The following is a 15,032-nucleotide window of genomic DNA, read 5'->3' on the forward strand; positions in this document are numbered from 1 at the left end:
CAGGGTGGGTGGTGTTGGGCAGGTGATTTCCCTGGGAGGTTGGTGTGCTGCCTCATGGCAGGGCACCCCCCGAGACCAAACAGTGTTTTGAAGTGTTCTTTGCTGTCCACAGTGGGGTATTTTAGAGAAAGACAACTGGGAATGGATGAGCTTGGGTGCAGGAGCCTGCCTGGAAGGGTGGTGGGAGAGGTGAGGTGGTATTTTGGGAGGGAGGAGGGTGCTGAGAGGTTGTGGTGGAAGAGGTGAGGTGGTGTTTAGGGTGGGAGGAGGGTGCTGAGAGGTTGTGGTGTGAGAGGCAGGGCTGCAGTGCAGTGAGCACAGGCAGTGGAATGCAGCGCAGCCGGCCAGAGGCTGCCCAGGAGGAGCCGGGCTGGACACACCTGCCCAGGTGGGGGTATAGCTCAGGGGTAGAGCATTTGACTGCAGATCAAGAGGTCCCCGGTTCAAATCCGGGTGCCCCCTGAAAGCTCGGCTATCGTATTTTTAAATTTTAAAAATTTTTATTTTTTAATTTCTTATTTATTTTTTTAACTTAAATGATTTTTGTTTTCTTCCTAATAATTTTAAAGCCCCTCCGGAGGGGGAGATGGAGCAGCCCCATCTCTAGGGCTGGTTTCTCAAATCTAATTCATGGTCAGAATGCCTCTTAATGAATTAATTCGTTAACCCTAAACCTCAACTTTCCATTTTGGGGGGGGTTCTTTTATTTTTTTTTTTTCCCTTTTTTATTTTTTTTTTTAATTTTAAAGCGATGGGCAAAGCCCCCCGGGGGGGAGAGATGGAGAAGCCCCATCTCTAAGGCTGGTTTCTCAAATCTAATTCACGGTCGGAATGCCTCTTAATGAATGAATTCATTAACCCTAAATCTCAACTTTCCATTTTGGGGGGTTTCTTTTTTTATTATTATTATTTTTATTTTTTTTAAATTTTAAAATAGGAAAAGGCAAAGCCCCCCAGTGGGGGAGATGGAGCATCCCCATCTCTAAGGCTGGTTTCTCAAATCTAATTCACGGTCAGAAGGCCTCTTAATGAATGAATTCGTTAATCCTAAACCTCAAATTTCCATTTTCCGGGTTTTTTTTCCTTCCTTTTTTTAATTTTTTACTACTAATTTTAAAGCGAAGACCCGAGGGGAGAGGGGGCACCCCCATCTCTAGGGCTGCGCCTGACACGTGGTTTATCAAACCCAATTCACAGTTGAAATGCGTTTTAATGAATGGATTCTTTAAATTCCTGATTAAAATGTTTTAATTATAATTTTAATTTTTGTTTTAATTTTAAATCTTTTTCCAAGTTTTAGCATGGAACACCTGATTGGAAGGGGACTTTACCCCAACAAGGATCATCTGGTCCAACCTTTCGTGATAAAAGTTTGGATATCCACAGTTTGGATAAAGCCGCCTGGCACCCTGAAGTTTAAAAGTATCCGATTTTGGGGAAATCCACTTTTGGGGAATCCACCGCTTCCCTGGGGAGATGATTGTCCTCAGAGTGAAAAGTTTGCCCCTTCTCTCCAGGAAGAACTTGTACCCTCGTCTTTTCTATTTTGCTCCTTGTGCAAAGGGGGTCTCCATCTTCGTTTTAGCCGTAATTTCAAGCCTAATTTTATTGGGATTTTATTGCCCATCAGCAAGAAGGACCCGGAGCTGGGCAGGGCCGGGCCCAGCCCCGTGGGTACCCCAAATCTTGGGGTTTTTTGGGTTCCCAGGTTCCAGATTCGGGTGATTACGTTACAGAAGCCTGAGGGAAGAACATGAATTCCGTTTTTTCTCAGAAGATAATGATACCTTAATTCCCCCAACGTCCTCCCTTCCCTCTCACAAAAGAAGGAGCCTCGGCAGTGGCTGTTCGCAGGGAGGCTTTAATGAAAGCAACACCCACATCAAACCGGGCTGCTCCCCGCTCTCTTCCCTCTCATTCCTTTCAGGATGCGGCTTCAAATTGGCTTCTTTCGTTTAAAAAGCAGCTTCTCTGATCCTCTCACAAAGGCGCCCACTCCTTCCCCTCCTGCTCACCTCACCCAGCCCCCCCCCAAATCAGCCTCCCACCCTTTCCCGGCCCAGCGCGGCTTAAAATAAGACGAGCTTTTCTGCTTCTCCAGCTCTTTTTTTGGGGGGTTGTGGGTGGTTTTTCCTCTCTCAGCTCAGGAGACGCTGCCGGGTGAGGGAGGCTCTTCGTCACCCAGACGTGCGGGGAGGGGGTGCTCTCCTCAGCCTCCCCCCAGCTGCTGCTGCTGCTGCTGCTTCCCCGGGGCAGCCGAGGCCATCGCTCTGCCACGGCCCAGCTCCAGCTGCAGTTGTTCTTTCTTTCTCTCTTTTCTCTTTTCCTTTCATTTTCTTTCTTTTTTTTCGCTTTAATTTCCTTCCCTTTCCCTCTTCCCCTTCCTTTCCCCATTCCTTCCCTTCCCTTTTCCCCTTCCCTTTCCCTTTCTTTTCCCTTTCCCTTCCCCCTTCCTTTTACTTTTTCCTTCCCTTCTCCTTTCCCTCTTCCCCTTCCTTTCCCCCATTCCTTCTCTTCTCTTTTCGTTTCTTTTTCCTTTCCTTCCCCCTTTCCCCTTCCCTTCCCCTTTCTTTTTTCTTCTCTTCCCTTTCCCCTTCTTTCCCCTTTCCTTTTCCCCCTTCCTTTTTCTTTTTCCCTTTTCCCTTCCCTTTTTGTTTCTTTTCCCTTTTCCCCTTCCTTTCCCTTTTCCCTTCCCTTCCCTTTCCCCCTTCACTTTCCTTTTTCCTTCCCTTTTCCCTTCTTTCCCCCTTGCCTTCCCTTTTCCCTTCCCTTCCCTTTCCCCCTTCACTTTCCTTTTCCCTTCCCTTTTCCCTTCTTTCCCCCTTGCCTTCCCTTTTCCCTTTCCTTTTCCTTTCCCTTCCCCTTCCCTTTTCCCTTTCCTTTTCCTTCCCCTTTTCCTTCCTTTCCCTTTTCCCCCCTTCCCTTTCCCTTTTCCCTTCCCTTCATTTCCCTTCCTCTTCCCTTTCCCTCTTCCCTTCCCCTTTCCCTTCCCCTCTTCCTTCCCGGAGGATGGGGGGCCTCCTCAATCCACGGCGCCGTCTCGCGTACCGGTGGGGGTATAGCTCAGTGGCAGAGCATTTGACTGCAGATCAAGAGGTCCCCGGTTCAAATCCGGGTGCCCCCTCGTTTTCCTTCCCCTCTCCTTTCTTTCTTTTTCTCCCCCTTTGATCTCTTTCCTTCACTTCCCCAAAAGCAACAACGTAAAATTAAAGATTTTTTGTCATCCCCCACGCGTTACCCTCCCCGGTGGTGCCGGTACCGGGCTTTTTTTTGTGGGGGGGTGTGTGTGCTTCCCGGTGCCTCTAGGGGGCGCTGCGAAATGGCGGCCTGATCACGTGACGCCCGCCCCCATATCCCGGCGTCCCCCGCGCCCCTCCCTTCTCTTCCGGCGCCAAGATGTCGAAGCGAGGTGAGGAGGGAACCGGGAGTGAGGAATCTGGGTCCATCCGGTATTTCGGAGCGTCCCGGATGGCAATTCGGGTGGGATCTGGTGGAGCGGGAACCCGGGGAGTGACACCCGGCCGGGAGCGGAGGGTGCAGCCGGTGTCGTTGACCCCCCCTTCCCGGGGAGGCCTAGGCCCGGGCTGGCTCCCTGCCGCCTCAGCCGTTGTACTTCCGGGGGTTTTAATCTTCTTCTCGACCCCTCAGGACGCGGTGGTTCCTCCGGGGCGAAGTTCCGCATCTCCCTCGGTTTGCCGGTGGGAGCCGTGATCAACTGCGCCGATAATACCGGTGAGTGCGACCGGGCCCGGGCCCTCAGCCCTGGGGAGGAGGGGTGTCTTGCGGGAAGGAGTCAGGCGGAGGGCACCCAGCTGTTCAACGGGCTTGTAAAAAACCACTTTTTTCTTTCTGAAAAGCTCCCGTTGGGCCTGCGCTCGTGGCTCAGTGAGGTGTGGCAGGAGGAGGTGGCGATGGCGTGGCCTCGGTCGGGGGGTTTGACGAGGGGAGGGTCTTCCCCGGTTGACGCCGGTGCTTTCCCCGCAGGACCCCCGGTTGACGCTGGTGCTTTCCCCGCAGGAGCCAAGAACCTTTACATCATCTCCGTGAAGGGCATCAAGGGGCGTCTCAACAGGCTGCCGGCGGCTGGCGTGGGCGACATGGTGATGGCCACCGTCAAAAAAGGCAAACCCGAGCTGAGGAAGAAGGGTGAGTGCGGAGAGCGGTGGGGAGGGAGTCCTGAGGGGGTGTCCGTGGAAGGGGGAGGACGGTTCCCCCCATTAGAGGGGGAGAGGTGGGCACTGACCCTCTGGAGCGTCACCTCCACCCTCCTAAAAAGCACTCGTTGGGCCTGTCCCCCGTGGCTCGGTGAGTTGTCGTGGAAGGGCAGAGCGAAGGCAGCGCTTTTGGGTGAAGCGGCGGCTCGTGCTGTTGGCTTCAATCGGCGCTGTGACATCCCACCCCACGGTGACACCCCCCCTCGCTGTGACACCCCACACACGGGGGGGTTCTGCAGCGCTGGAGGGAGTTGTGGCTGAATATCGTTGGTGAATCCACGGGTTATTTAGAAATAAAGGTGAGAAAGCAGAAAAACACTGAATTGCCCAAGTGTAGGGACAGCTGTCAGCCTGACGGCTAATTTTAAGTGTATTATTGGTCATAAAAAGGTCACTGAAAGGAGGGAGCCGGACTCTTTTCAGTGGTTCCCAGTGAGAGGACGAGGGGCAACGGGCACAAGTTGGACCATAAGAGGTTCCACTCAAATATGAGGAGAAACTTCTTCACGGTGAGGGTGGCAGAGCCCTGGAACAGGCTGCCCAGGGAGGGTGTGGAGTCCCCTTCTTTGGAGATTTTCAAGACCCACCTGGATGCTCCTGAGTAACATGCTCTGACAAGCTCTGGGCAATCCTGCTTCAGCAGGGGAGTTGGACTAGATAATCTCTATGGTCCCTTCCAACTCTAAAATTCAGTGAAATTCAGTGAAATAAAGTGTAGTTTTTAGCAAAGCTCTGCAAATATGAGATGTGAAACACCCCCAAAGCCTCGCACTGAGGTAGTTGCTGCAGCAGAACAACCCCTCCAGGGCGTTTCTTGTAGGGTTTGGGTGTTGAGAAGGATGTTGGTGATACCCGGGTGTCTGTTTCTCTTGGCAGTGCACCCCGCGGTGGTCATTCGGCAGCGGAAATCCTACAGGAGAAAAGACGGGGTGTTCCTCTATTTTGAAGACAACGCAGGAGTGATAGTAAATAATAAAGGCGAAATGAAAGGTACGGAGAGGGATCCTGTGCTGGGCAGAGGAGGGTGGGTGGTGCTGGTGGTGGGGGGCTGCGCTTTCTGGGGCGAAAGAACCCAAATTCTCTTCGGATTCAGTAGGGTGCAGTCGGGCTGAGCTGCTGTCTGTGTAAAACGCTGCCCTGAGCGCTCTCTGCACCTCCTTGAACCTCTAATTTTGTCATCTTTTCTTCTCTCTTCCAGGCTCAGCCATCACAGGCCCCGTGGCCAAGGAGTGCGCAGACCTGTGGCCCAGGATAGCCTCCAACGCGGGGAGCATCGCGTAAACGCGTCTGTCTTCATAGAGATTTAAAATAAAACTCCTTGTTACCAAATAAGAAGTGTCTTTCTTGCCAAAGTGCCCTCCTCGCCCGAGCAGGATGGTGTTAGAATTGAGGGAGTTTGGTTCTGGGAAGCTCTTTTTTTTACGGAACAAACTTGTATGGATTTACACTTCAGAGGGAAAATGGGATTTTGGAGTTCTGATACTCAGTGATAAATCTTTCAGGCAGTTTCCTGTCTTCCTGGAACATATTTGGAAGGGGATTGCAATGAAATGACCTAAATTTTAGTAGCATTGATTGAATTGTTCCAATTTACGTGTGTGTGGATGGAAATCAGGAGGTGTCTGTGAAAGCCCTTCTACAAGAAGCCTTCGTACAGGGGCTCCCACAAGTGTAGGTCTGGAATTTTGTTCCAGAAAGAGCAATTTAACTGCTTAGAGATACTGGTATGATGATGTGTGTGTGCTGGGGGGGGAAATACTTGCCCGAGATGGGTGTGTGCCAACAGCCACAGCGTTCCCTGCGGATGCCAGGCTCTGGAGAATGTCCCTCAGACCTTGCTGAAGATGTGCAAGGCCACATGGAGCCACCGCTGCTGGCTGTGGTCGTGGCTGAGGCATGTGCCACTAAACCCCCCCAGCAGGGGTGAGACAGACCCCAGGGTCGTTAATTTGCTAATTGCAATTAGAAGGGGTGATGTGAACTGATGAAGAGCCGATGAAAAGTCAGCTGAAAGGCTTGAAGACCAGAGTTAGGAGGTCTCTGCAAAGGTTCCTGGTGTGATGTTGAGTTCCTTGCGGTTCCCCTGGTGTCCCCTCTGGCTGACACGGAGCAGGGATGGATTTGGATGTGAAGGGCTTCTTCCCCAGACCTCCTGAGCAGGGCCAAGAGGCTGCCTTGTCCCTCAGCTCGCAAGTGACAACAGGGGTGACTTTGTTCTGGATGTGGTGGCCCTGGAGCCCTGTAACACCCAGACCAGCCCCAGCACAGGGGGGTCTCAGGCAGCCTCCATGAGGTTTGGACTCGCCTCCCTCCACCCAGGCATTTACTGTTCCCCCACCAGGTGTCACTTTGTCCCTTCCCTTAAAAATTTCTGATAGATTTGGGTGCTCTGGGTGGTTTCGGTGCAGAGGGGTGAGGGTGGAGGGTGGGGAGGGGAGAGAAGCCTGAGAGATTTTGTAACACCAACACAGGTGAGGATGGAGAAGAGCCACCAGGGTCTTGCAGAGGTTTGAGAAGTGGTGGTGTTTTTTTAAACACTTGTTTTGGCCACAAAATCTCCAGGCCTACAAATTGTTTCTGCTGGATAATAGGGAGCTGTGCCCCAGCAGCAGCTGGGGAGGGGGAAACTTGGACTTACAGGGACTGAGGGGCATTTTCTTCTCTGCAGGTCCTTCCTCTGAGCAGTCGTGGCTTCTCCCCAGCAGACGTGTGGCTGAAGGACATCTCTGTCCCTGTCAGTGGTGGCCGTCTCCGCAGCGCGCTGGTGAGGAAGGAGCTGTTCCTCAGACCTGAGGAGAGAAGCAGAGACCTGCTAATGAGTAAGGAACCACCACTGAAATAAAGGTGTTCCCCATTGATCTATTTTAACTGCTTCTGCTGGGGTTTTTTGGTGCAGAAAGATTTTTGTGATGCAGAGCACGGCACTGCAGTTGGCCGAAATGATTTGGGTGTTTCTCTGTCAGCCTGTTTCTGTTCCCCTGCCTTTGGGGTGTCAGTCGGGGAGGACAGAGAGGCTGTGGGCAGGGTGGGAGGTGTTGGGCAGGTGGTTCCCCTGGGAGGCTGGTGTGCTGCCTAATGGCAGGGCACACCCCGAGACCAAACAGAGGTGCAGCCAAGGGCTGTTCACTGTTTTGAAGTCAGCACTTCAAAGTGCTACTTTTTCCTGCTCCACAGTGGGGTATTTTAGAGAAAGACAACTGGGAATGGGTGAGCTTGGGTGCAGGAGCCTGCCTGGAAGGGTGGTGGGAGAGGTGAGGTGGTGTTTAGGGTGGGAGGAGGGTGCTGAGAGGTTGTGGTGTGAGAGGCAGGGCTGCAGTGCAGTGAGCACAGGCAGTGGAATGCAGCGCAGCCGGCCAGAGGCTGCCCAGGAGGAGCCGGGCTGGACACACCTGCCCAGGTGGGGGTATAGCTCAGGGGTAGAGCATTTGACTGCAGATCAAGAGGTCCCCGGTTCAAATCCGGGTGCCCCCTCCCCTTTTCCTTCTTTTTGTCCAGAAAAAGTGGGTTTGGAGCCCTTAACATCAATGCTTTTCCCCTAAACTCTCTGCTGACTCAGTCCTCCATTGACCAGGTGCTGGGGAGAGGTGGGGAAGCTGATTCCTAGGAGAGAAGAGGAGCATCAGTGGGGGGGTTGTGAGGAGAGAGATTAAGTATTTCCTGAAACACTACTGTTTTGTCCCAGGATTAGTTTGTGGATGTTTGGAGTGATTGTTGGTAAGGAAAAGGGGCATATTTAGAAAAGCAGGTGGGGGTATAGCTCAGTGGTAGAGCATTTGACTGCAGATCAAGAGGTCCCTGGTTCAACTCCAGGTGCCCCCTCTTTTCTTCTCTTTTAACCTTCTTTTTCCCAAGATTTCTCACAGAAAGAAGACAGGGAGCTCTTCTTGGGTCTGGTGAGCTTCTGCTGGGCACTGAAGGTTGGTCTGAGCCTCACTTTAACCTTCCTTTTGCCAAGATTTCTCTCAGAAAGAAGACAGAGAGCTCTTCTTGGGCCTAGTGAGCTTGTGCAGGGTGCTGAAGGTTGGTTTCTGAGCCTCAGCATTGAAGGCACCGAGGCTCTGACTGTAAGGAAACGGGCTGTGTGAGCACAGTGTGAGTAACTGCTCGCTGTTTGCTTCTCTCTGTTCCTAATTCTCTGTGCAACCCTTGGCAGGGACATGAAGAGGCTCAGGGGGGTGTCAAATATAAGATCAGCACATGTAGACATTTGTCTCTCCCTATAAACATTTTTAAACCATCCCTGAGCAGGCCTGTGCCAGGGGGTATAGCTCAGTGGTAGAGCATTTGACTGCAGATCAAGAGGTCCCCAGTTCAACTCTGGGTGCCCCCTCACAAACTACTTTTTCCTGGGATGTGGGAGGGTTTCTTCACTGGGAGACTGACTGACAAGATCAGCTCGGCTTCCTCTTCTACTAACTCTTTTTCAAATCACACTCACAGCTGCAAAGAGCAGGTGAAATGTCCAAGTTTGAGGCTGATGCTGTGTCAAGAGACTGCTCCAAGAGGATAGACTGTAACTGGGAGAGGAAGGAGATGGGTGGGGAGGAACTGGGCCAAGGTCAGCCGGTAAACGGAGAAGAGAGTGTCTGTGCCCTGTGTGGGAGTGGAGGGACTCAACATCTGGGCTGCTGTTGCATTTCAGTCTTGCAATTTCTACAGTAGGACTTACTTCCTGTGGAACATACTTTAAAATGTTTTTTCTAGGTGATTGGCAAAGTTTGCATGTAGGGGGTATAGCTCAGTGGTAGAGCATTTGACTGCAGATCAAGAGGTCCCTGGTTCAACTCCAGGTGCCCCCTCCTTTACCCTTATTTTTCCCAAAATTTCTCTCAGAAAGAAGACAGAGAGCTCTTCCTGGGTCCGGTGAGCTTGTGCAGGGCCCTGAAGGTTGGTTTCTGAGCTCCACTATTCAAGGTAGAGGCCCTGACTACGAGGAAACTGCGGGGTCGTGTGCTCTGTGAGAAACTACTCGCTGTCTGTACGTACTTCTCTCTGTTCCTGATTCTTTCCAGTGATTCTCTGCACAGCCCTTGGCAGGGACATGAAGAGGCTCAGGGGGCTGTGAAATAAAAGAATATGACCCATGGATGTGGACACTTGTCTCTCTTTACAGAAAGGCTTTTTAAAATCTACTTGAGACATAGTTTGAGCAAGGGGGTATAGCTCAGTGGTAGAGCATTTGACTGCAGATCAAGAGGTCCCTGGTTCAACTCCAGGTGCCCCCTCTTTAGCTGCTTTTTCACCCTTTCTTCTTCCAAAATTCCCTCACAGACAGACACTGGAGGTGCTTTTTTATGGCTCTGACATTTTGGAAATCCCTTGGTGATTTTTTGCCAGGTGTGAAATCAAAAAACTTTGACATTTCTCCTTCTCTGCTCCTGAATACTGCACGTTCACGCGAAGAAGCTGGCTCTGCTGGTCCAGTTTTTCCTGTTTAAGTAATTGATGTTAATTAAAGAGTAAACAACATGTATAATATCTTTCTAGACGAGGGAGCTCTGCAGAAATGTTTCCTGAAGGGCACAGGGCTGTGATGTATAAATAAGCGTGTGGTAGGGCTGCTGAATGACAGCTCTGGCGCTGGGTATGGTTGTCCTACCCCGGGGCTCGAACCGACAACCTTCACGCCCGCAGCCGGACGCGCTGCCCCTGAGCTGCGCCCCCGGGGCTCGCGGGGGGAGGTGGGCGGGGCTTGCGGGGAGGAGGTGGCGCAGGGGCAGCGCGCGGGGCCGGGAACCGGGAGGTCACCAGTTCTAACCCGCCCCCAGCGCTGCCACAGGGACTCACACCCCGCGGGAGCCTTTTTACCTGCGGCAGCGGTTCTGCTGTAATCACGGGGAGCCGAGACAGGCGTTCTCTAATTATAACACCCCAACGCCTTCCTCCCGGGAATTATCTCCTGTTCAATTATCTCCTGTAACCGCGATGTGTAACCGCCCGGGAGGATTCGCACGGGGACACCCCTCCCCGAGCTGCGCCCCCGGGATCGGCCCCTGGCCTGGGAAAGGAAAGAAACCAACCTGCAGGCCCGGGCACGGCCACACCCGGCCGGCTCCTCACGGGACCGGCGGGCGGGGGGAATCCCGTTTGGTCCGCGCCGTTTAACCGTCTCCTCCACCCGGGAGGGCGGGCGGTGTCACGTTAGTGCTTTACATCTTTTCTTTTTCCTCACTGAGCGGCACCGGGAGGCCCCGCGGGGCCGGCTGTACCCTCCGCCGCCGCCTCGGCCCGCCATCTTGCCGGCTCCCCTCAGCGTCGCGGCAGAAGTGACGTCTCTGAGCGGCGCCGGGCGGAACAGGCGGTGACGCGTCGCGCGTTGATGACGCCCGCACAGGCCCGGTAGCCGCGGGGGAAGCGCAGGCCCGTCCGCCGCCATGGGGGGAGGCGACCTGGTGAGGAAGGCCGGGGTCCGGGGGAGCCGAGCGGGCCGAGAGTCGTCGCCGGGGCTCCCGGGACCAGCCCGGGCGGGGACGGGTCCGGTAGACGCGGGTTGGCCGGGCCCTGCGGCCGTGTCCGTGTTCTCCGGTGGTTGCGGGGCCGCCGGTGCGAGCGGGTCGCGGTGGGGTGGGACCGAGCGTGTCCCGTCCCGCAGGGTCTCGGTGCCGCAGTGGGCGGGCTGCGGGCGAGCGCGGCTGTGAGCGGGCCCTTCCCCGTGGCTACCGGCGGGGGGAGGCGGCCCGTTGTTAACGGTCCTGGTTCGGTTCCCCCGCCCCGTCCTGCAGAGCCTGAGGAGGAGCCGGCACCCCCGGCCCGGCGCAACGCGGAGGAGGCGCGGAAACCCGGGGAGAAGCGTGAGGCCGAGCGGCAGATGGCGATGGAGGAGGCGCGGCGGGAACTGAGGAGCCGGTGAGGGGCTGCGGGGGCTCCCGGTGCCCCGGGGGATGAGACGGGGGGGTCTGCACAGCGTCGGTGCTTTGTTCTGTGCGGAGGGAAACTGTCTTTAAACTTCCCTGGGGTTTTGTAACGGTCCCGGGGCTGCTAATAACGGAGCGTAACCGGTCGTCAGCCCATTGGCCACGTGACGCCACTTTTGCAGAAGAGGCTTCTAATTAAACTCTTCCTGTTTCATTAAGTTAAACATCAGCTGCGTTTCCCTGCGGGTGTCACCAGTAACTTCATGCCAAAAAAACAAGTTTGCTTGCCGGGGGTTATGAGTTTAATATTTTTTATGTAAAAACACCTCCACTGATGTGGAAATGCGCTTTGGATGTCTCTCGCCTCCACGGGCTGGTGCCTTGGACGTTATGAAGCTTTAAAAGTCTGGGATTGAAACCAAAATGCTCTTGTTTGTAGTAATAAAAAAAAAAAAAAAAGAGAAGTTGGAGTCTGGAGATAAAGCAGCTTTTGGACTCGTTTCTCTGTACAGCCCTGTTTCAAACCACTTTAGAATGGAACAGTTTGCAAAAATCTATCTCTCCTCAAAAATATGATCTTTTTTCTCCAGCTCCTGTGTGATTTCTCCCTCAGGGCAGCCCCTTTTAGTCCTTGATTGTTCTTTTTCCTCTCTCTCCTGCAGCGCTGCGGTCACACAGCTGGGATGGTGGGTTCATCCCAGGGCTGTGAGGCAGAGCAGAGGTTCCTGAGTGGAATTTTGGGAGGTGCAGGTATGTGTCCTTTTCACAGCTCGTTGGGTGGGGTTGCTGGGAGTCAAATGCTTTGCTTGAGAAACAGTTACATAAAAATGAAGCTGGAAGCTTTTAAACAGCTGTGTGGCTGTAACAACGTGAATCTGCAAAATCTTATGGCCTAAAAATTGTTTTTCAGACATTGCTGCTGGATAATGGGAAAACATGGAAAAGGGACTGAGGGTCACTCTCTTCTCTACAGGCCCTTCCTCGGAGCAGGAGGGTGGTCGTGGCTTCTCCCCAGCAGACCTGGAACCCACGGAAGGGGCCAAGGGGTGTCCTGGCTGTCAGTGCACGTGTCCTTTTCACAGCTCGTCAGGTGGGGTCGGCTGGGAGTCAAATGCTTTGCTTGAGAAACAGTTACATAAAAATGAAGCTGGAAGCTTTTAAACAGCTGTGTGGCTGTAACAACGTGAATCTGCAAAATCTTATGGCCTAAAAATTGTTTTTCAGACATTGCTGCTGGATAATGGGAAAACATGGAAAAGGGACTGAGGGTCACTCTCTTCTCTACAGGCCCTTCCTCGGAGCAGGAGGGTGGTCGTGGCTTCTCCCCAGCAGACCTGGAACCCACGGAAGGGGCCAAGGGGTGTCCTGGCTGTCAGTGCAGCACACTGGTGAGGAAGGAGCTGTTCCTTAGACCTGGGGAGAGAAGCAGAGACCTGCTAATGAGTAAGGAACCACCACTGAAATAAAGGTGTTCCCCATTGATCTATTTTAACTGCTTGTAACGGGGTTCTGGTCTCTGAAGACATTCTGAAGCAGAGCATGGCACCCCAGCTGGATGAAATGCTTTGGGTGCTTCTCTCTCGGCGTCCCCTGCCTTTGGGGTGTCAGTCAGGGAGGACAGAGAGGCTGTGGGCAGGGTGGGAGGTGTTGGGCAGGTGATTTCCCTGGGAGGTTGGTGTGCTGCCTCATGGCAGGGCACACCCCGAGACCAAACAGTGTTTTGAAGTGTTCTTTGCTGTCCACAGTGGGGTATTTTAGAGAAAGACAACTGGGAATGGATGAGCTTGGGTGCAGGAGCCTGCCTGGAAGGGTGGTGGGAGAGGTGAGGTGGTATTTTGGGAGGGAGGAGGGTGCTGAGAGGTTGTGGTGGAAGAGGTGAGGTGGTGTTTAGGGTGGGAGGAGGGTGCTGAGAGGTTGTGGTGTGAGAGGCAGGGCTGCAGTTAGGGTGGGAGGAGGGTGCTGAGAGGTTGTGGTGGAAGAGGTGAGGTGGTGTTTAGGGTGGGAGGAGGGTGCTGAGAGGTTGTGGTGGAAGAGGTGAGGTGGTGTTTACAGGGGGTATAGCTCAGTGGTAGAGCATTTGACTGCAGATCAAGAGGTCCCTGGTTCAACTCCAGGTGCCCCCTCTTTTCCCCTCTTTTCCCCTCCTTTACCCTTCCTTTTGCCAAAATTTCTCACAGAAAGAAGATGGAGAGATCTTCTTGGGTCTGGTGAGCATGTGCAGGGTGCTGAAGGCTGGTTTCTGAGCTCCATTATTGAAGGTACTGAGGTCTTGACTAGGGGGAAACTACTCACTGTCTGTATTTTCTTCTCTCTGTTCCTGATTTCCTGCTGTAATTCTCTGCACAGCCCTTGGCCGGGACAGGGAAAGGCTTCAGGGGCTGTCAAGTACCAGAATTTGACCAATGAACAAAAACTTGTCTCTCTATACAAATGTTTTTAAACCCTCCCTGCACAGGCCTGTGCCAGGGGGTATAGCTCAGTGGTAGAGCATTTGACTGCAGATCAAGAGGTCCCCAGTTCAACTCTGGGTGCCCCCTCATAATCTGGTTTTTTTGGTGAGATTTTGGGGCATTTCTTCACTGGAATGCTGACTGGTAAGATCATCTCAGCTTCCTCTCCTACTAATTTGTTTTCACAGTTACAGATGGAGCCAGAATGTGCAGGGAAAACACCAAAGACTTGAAGGAAGTTTCTGTTTCAAGAGACTGCTCCAAGGGGACAGAGTGTAACTGGGAGAGGAAAGAGAGATGGGTGGGGAAGAACTGGGCCAAGGTCAGCAGTAAAGGGAGAGAGTGTCTGTGCCCTGTGTGGGAGTTGAGGGAACATCTGGGCTGGTGTTGCTTTTCAGTCTAGCACTTTCTGCAGCAGGATTTGCTTCCTGTGGAACAGAGAGGTGAGAGATTGGGGTAGAACATACTTTAAAGTGCTTTTTTTTTTCAGGTGATTTGAGGGGTTCACAGGCAGGGGGTATAGCTCAGTGGTAGAGCATTTGACTGCAGATCAAGAGGTCCCTGGTTCAACTCCAGGTGCCCCCTCCTTTCTTCTCCTTTACCCTTCATTTTGCCAAAATTTCTCTCAGAAAGAAGACAGGGAGCTCTTTTTGGGCCTAGTGAGCTTGTGCTGGGCACTGAAGGTTGGTCTGAGCCTCAGCATTGAAGGCACCGAGGCTCTGACTGTAAGGAAACGGGCTGTGTGTGCACAGTGTGAGTAACTGCTCGCTGTTTGCTTCTCTCTGTTCCCGATTCTCTGTTCCTAATTCTCTGTGCAGCCCTTGGAGGCTCAGGGGGGTGTCAATATGAGAATAAGACCAGTGGACATAAAACCTTGTCTTTCTGGGTGGATGTTTTTAAAATGTCCTTGTGAGAGGTGTTAACCCAGGGGGTATAGCTCAGTGGTAGAGCATTTGACTGCAGATCAAGAGGTCCCTGGTTCAACTCCAGGTGCCCCCTCTTTTCTTCTCTTTTAACCTTTCTTTTGCCAAAATTTCTCACAGAAAGGGGATGGAGGTCTCTTCTTGGGTCTGGTGAGCTTGTGCTGGGCACTGAAGGTTGGTTTCTGAGCTTTACCCTTGCATGTACCAAGGCCCTACCTATGGAGAGCTGGCACGGGCTGTGTGTGCACAGTGTGAGTAACTGCTCACTGTTTGCTTCTCTCTGTTCCTGATTCCCTGCAGCAATTCTCTGCACAGCCCTTAGAGGCTCAGGGGGGTGTCAATATGAGACTCAGACCAGTGGACATAAAACCTTGTCTCTCCAGGTGAATGTTTTTAAAATGTCCTTGCGAGAGGTACAAAGCCAGGGGGTATAGCTCAGTGGTAGAGCATTTGACTGCAGATCAAGAGGTCCCTGGTTCAACTCCAGGTGCCCCCTCTTTTCCACTCCTTTACCCTTCCTTTTGCCAAAATTTCTCACAGAAAGAAGATGGAGAGATCATCTTGGGTCTGGTGAGCTTGTGGAGGGTGCTG

The 15,032-nt window shown here is 53.0% G+C and overlaps 1 protein-coding gene, 1 long non-coding RNA gene and 12 other non-coding genes across 15 annotated transcripts; all 14 read left to right on the forward strand.

Annotated features, from left to right (window-relative positions):
- Positions 1–390: 390 nt before the first annotated feature.
- TRNAC-GCA lies at positions 391–462 on the forward strand. Its single transcript has one exon. It is a non-coding gene; the product is annotated as a tRNA-Cys (tRNA).
- A 2,590-nt stretch (positions 463–3,052) lies between these two features.
- On the forward strand, positions 3,053–3,124 carry TRNAC-GCA. The gene has a single exon. It is a non-coding gene; the product is annotated as a tRNA-Cys (tRNA).
- A 208-nt stretch (positions 3,125–3,332) lies between these two features.
- On the forward strand, positions 3,333–5,543 carry RPL23 (ribosomal protein L23). Its single transcript, XM_014957941.1, has 5 exons — positions 3,333–3,409; positions 3,649–3,732; positions 4,018–4,146; positions 5,091–5,204; positions 5,413–5,543. Exons 1-5 carry the CDS (start codon positions 3,397–3,399, stop codon positions 5,493–5,495), a joined length of 423 nt encoding a protein of 140 aa, XP_014813427.1. The 5' UTR covers positions 3,333–3,396; the 3' UTR covers positions 5,496–5,543.
- A 2,070-nt stretch (positions 5,544–7,613) lies between these two features.
- TRNAC-GCA lies at positions 7,614–7,685 on the forward strand. The gene has a single exon. It is a non-coding gene; the product is annotated as a tRNA-Cys (tRNA).
- A 276-nt stretch (positions 7,686–7,961) lies between these two features.
- Positions 7,962–8,033, forward strand: TRNAC-GCA. Its single transcript has one exon. It is a non-coding gene; the product is annotated as a tRNA-Cys (tRNA).
- A 439-nt stretch (positions 8,034–8,472) lies between these two features.
- Positions 8,473–8,544, forward strand: TRNAC-GCA. The gene has a single exon. It is a non-coding gene; the product is annotated as a tRNA-Cys (tRNA).
- Positions 8,545–8,941: 397 nt separating this feature from the next.
- On the forward strand, positions 8,942–9,013 carry TRNAC-GCA. The gene has a single exon. It is a non-coding gene; the product is annotated as a tRNA-Cys (tRNA).
- A 354-nt stretch (positions 9,014–9,367) lies between these two features.
- TRNAC-GCA lies at positions 9,368–9,439 on the forward strand. The gene has a single exon. It is a non-coding gene; the product is annotated as a tRNA-Cys (tRNA).
- Positions 9,440–10,482: 1,043 nt separating this feature from the next.
- On the forward strand, positions 10,483–15,026 carry LOC106897353. Of its 2 annotated transcripts, XR_001413764.1 has the most exons (7): positions 10,483–10,606; positions 10,937–11,060; positions 11,731–11,818; positions 11,979–12,135; positions 12,450–12,511; positions 13,246–14,434; positions 14,855–14,868. It is a non-coding gene; the product is annotated as an uncharacterized LOC106897353 (long non-coding RNA). The 2 variants fall into 2 exon arrangements; XR_001413763.1 differs by having other exon boundaries at positions 10,485–10,606; positions 13,246–15,026.
- TRNAC-GCA lies at positions 13,120–13,191 on the forward strand. The gene has a single exon. It is a non-coding gene; the product is annotated as a tRNA-Cys (tRNA).
- Positions 13,534–13,605, forward strand: TRNAC-GCA. Its single transcript has one exon. It is a non-coding gene; the product is annotated as a tRNA-Cys (tRNA).
- TRNAC-GCA lies at positions 14,032–14,103 on the forward strand. Its single transcript has one exon. It is a non-coding gene; the product is annotated as a tRNA-Cys (tRNA).
- On the forward strand, positions 14,446–14,517 carry TRNAC-GCA. The gene has a single exon. It is a non-coding gene; the product is annotated as a tRNA-Cys (tRNA).
- TRNAC-GCA lies at positions 14,866–14,937 on the forward strand. Its single transcript has one exon. It is a non-coding gene; the product is annotated as a tRNA-Cys (tRNA).
- Positions 15,027–15,032: the final 6 nt, after the last annotated feature.

Source organism: Calidris pugnax, unplaced genomic scaffold, assembly GCF_001431845.1.
Source record: "Calidris pugnax isolate Ruff unplaced genomic scaffold, ASM143184v1 scaffold337, whole genome shotgun sequence".
NCBI lineage: Eukaryota > Metazoa > Chordata > Aves > Charadriiformes > Scolopacidae > Calidris > Calidris pugnax.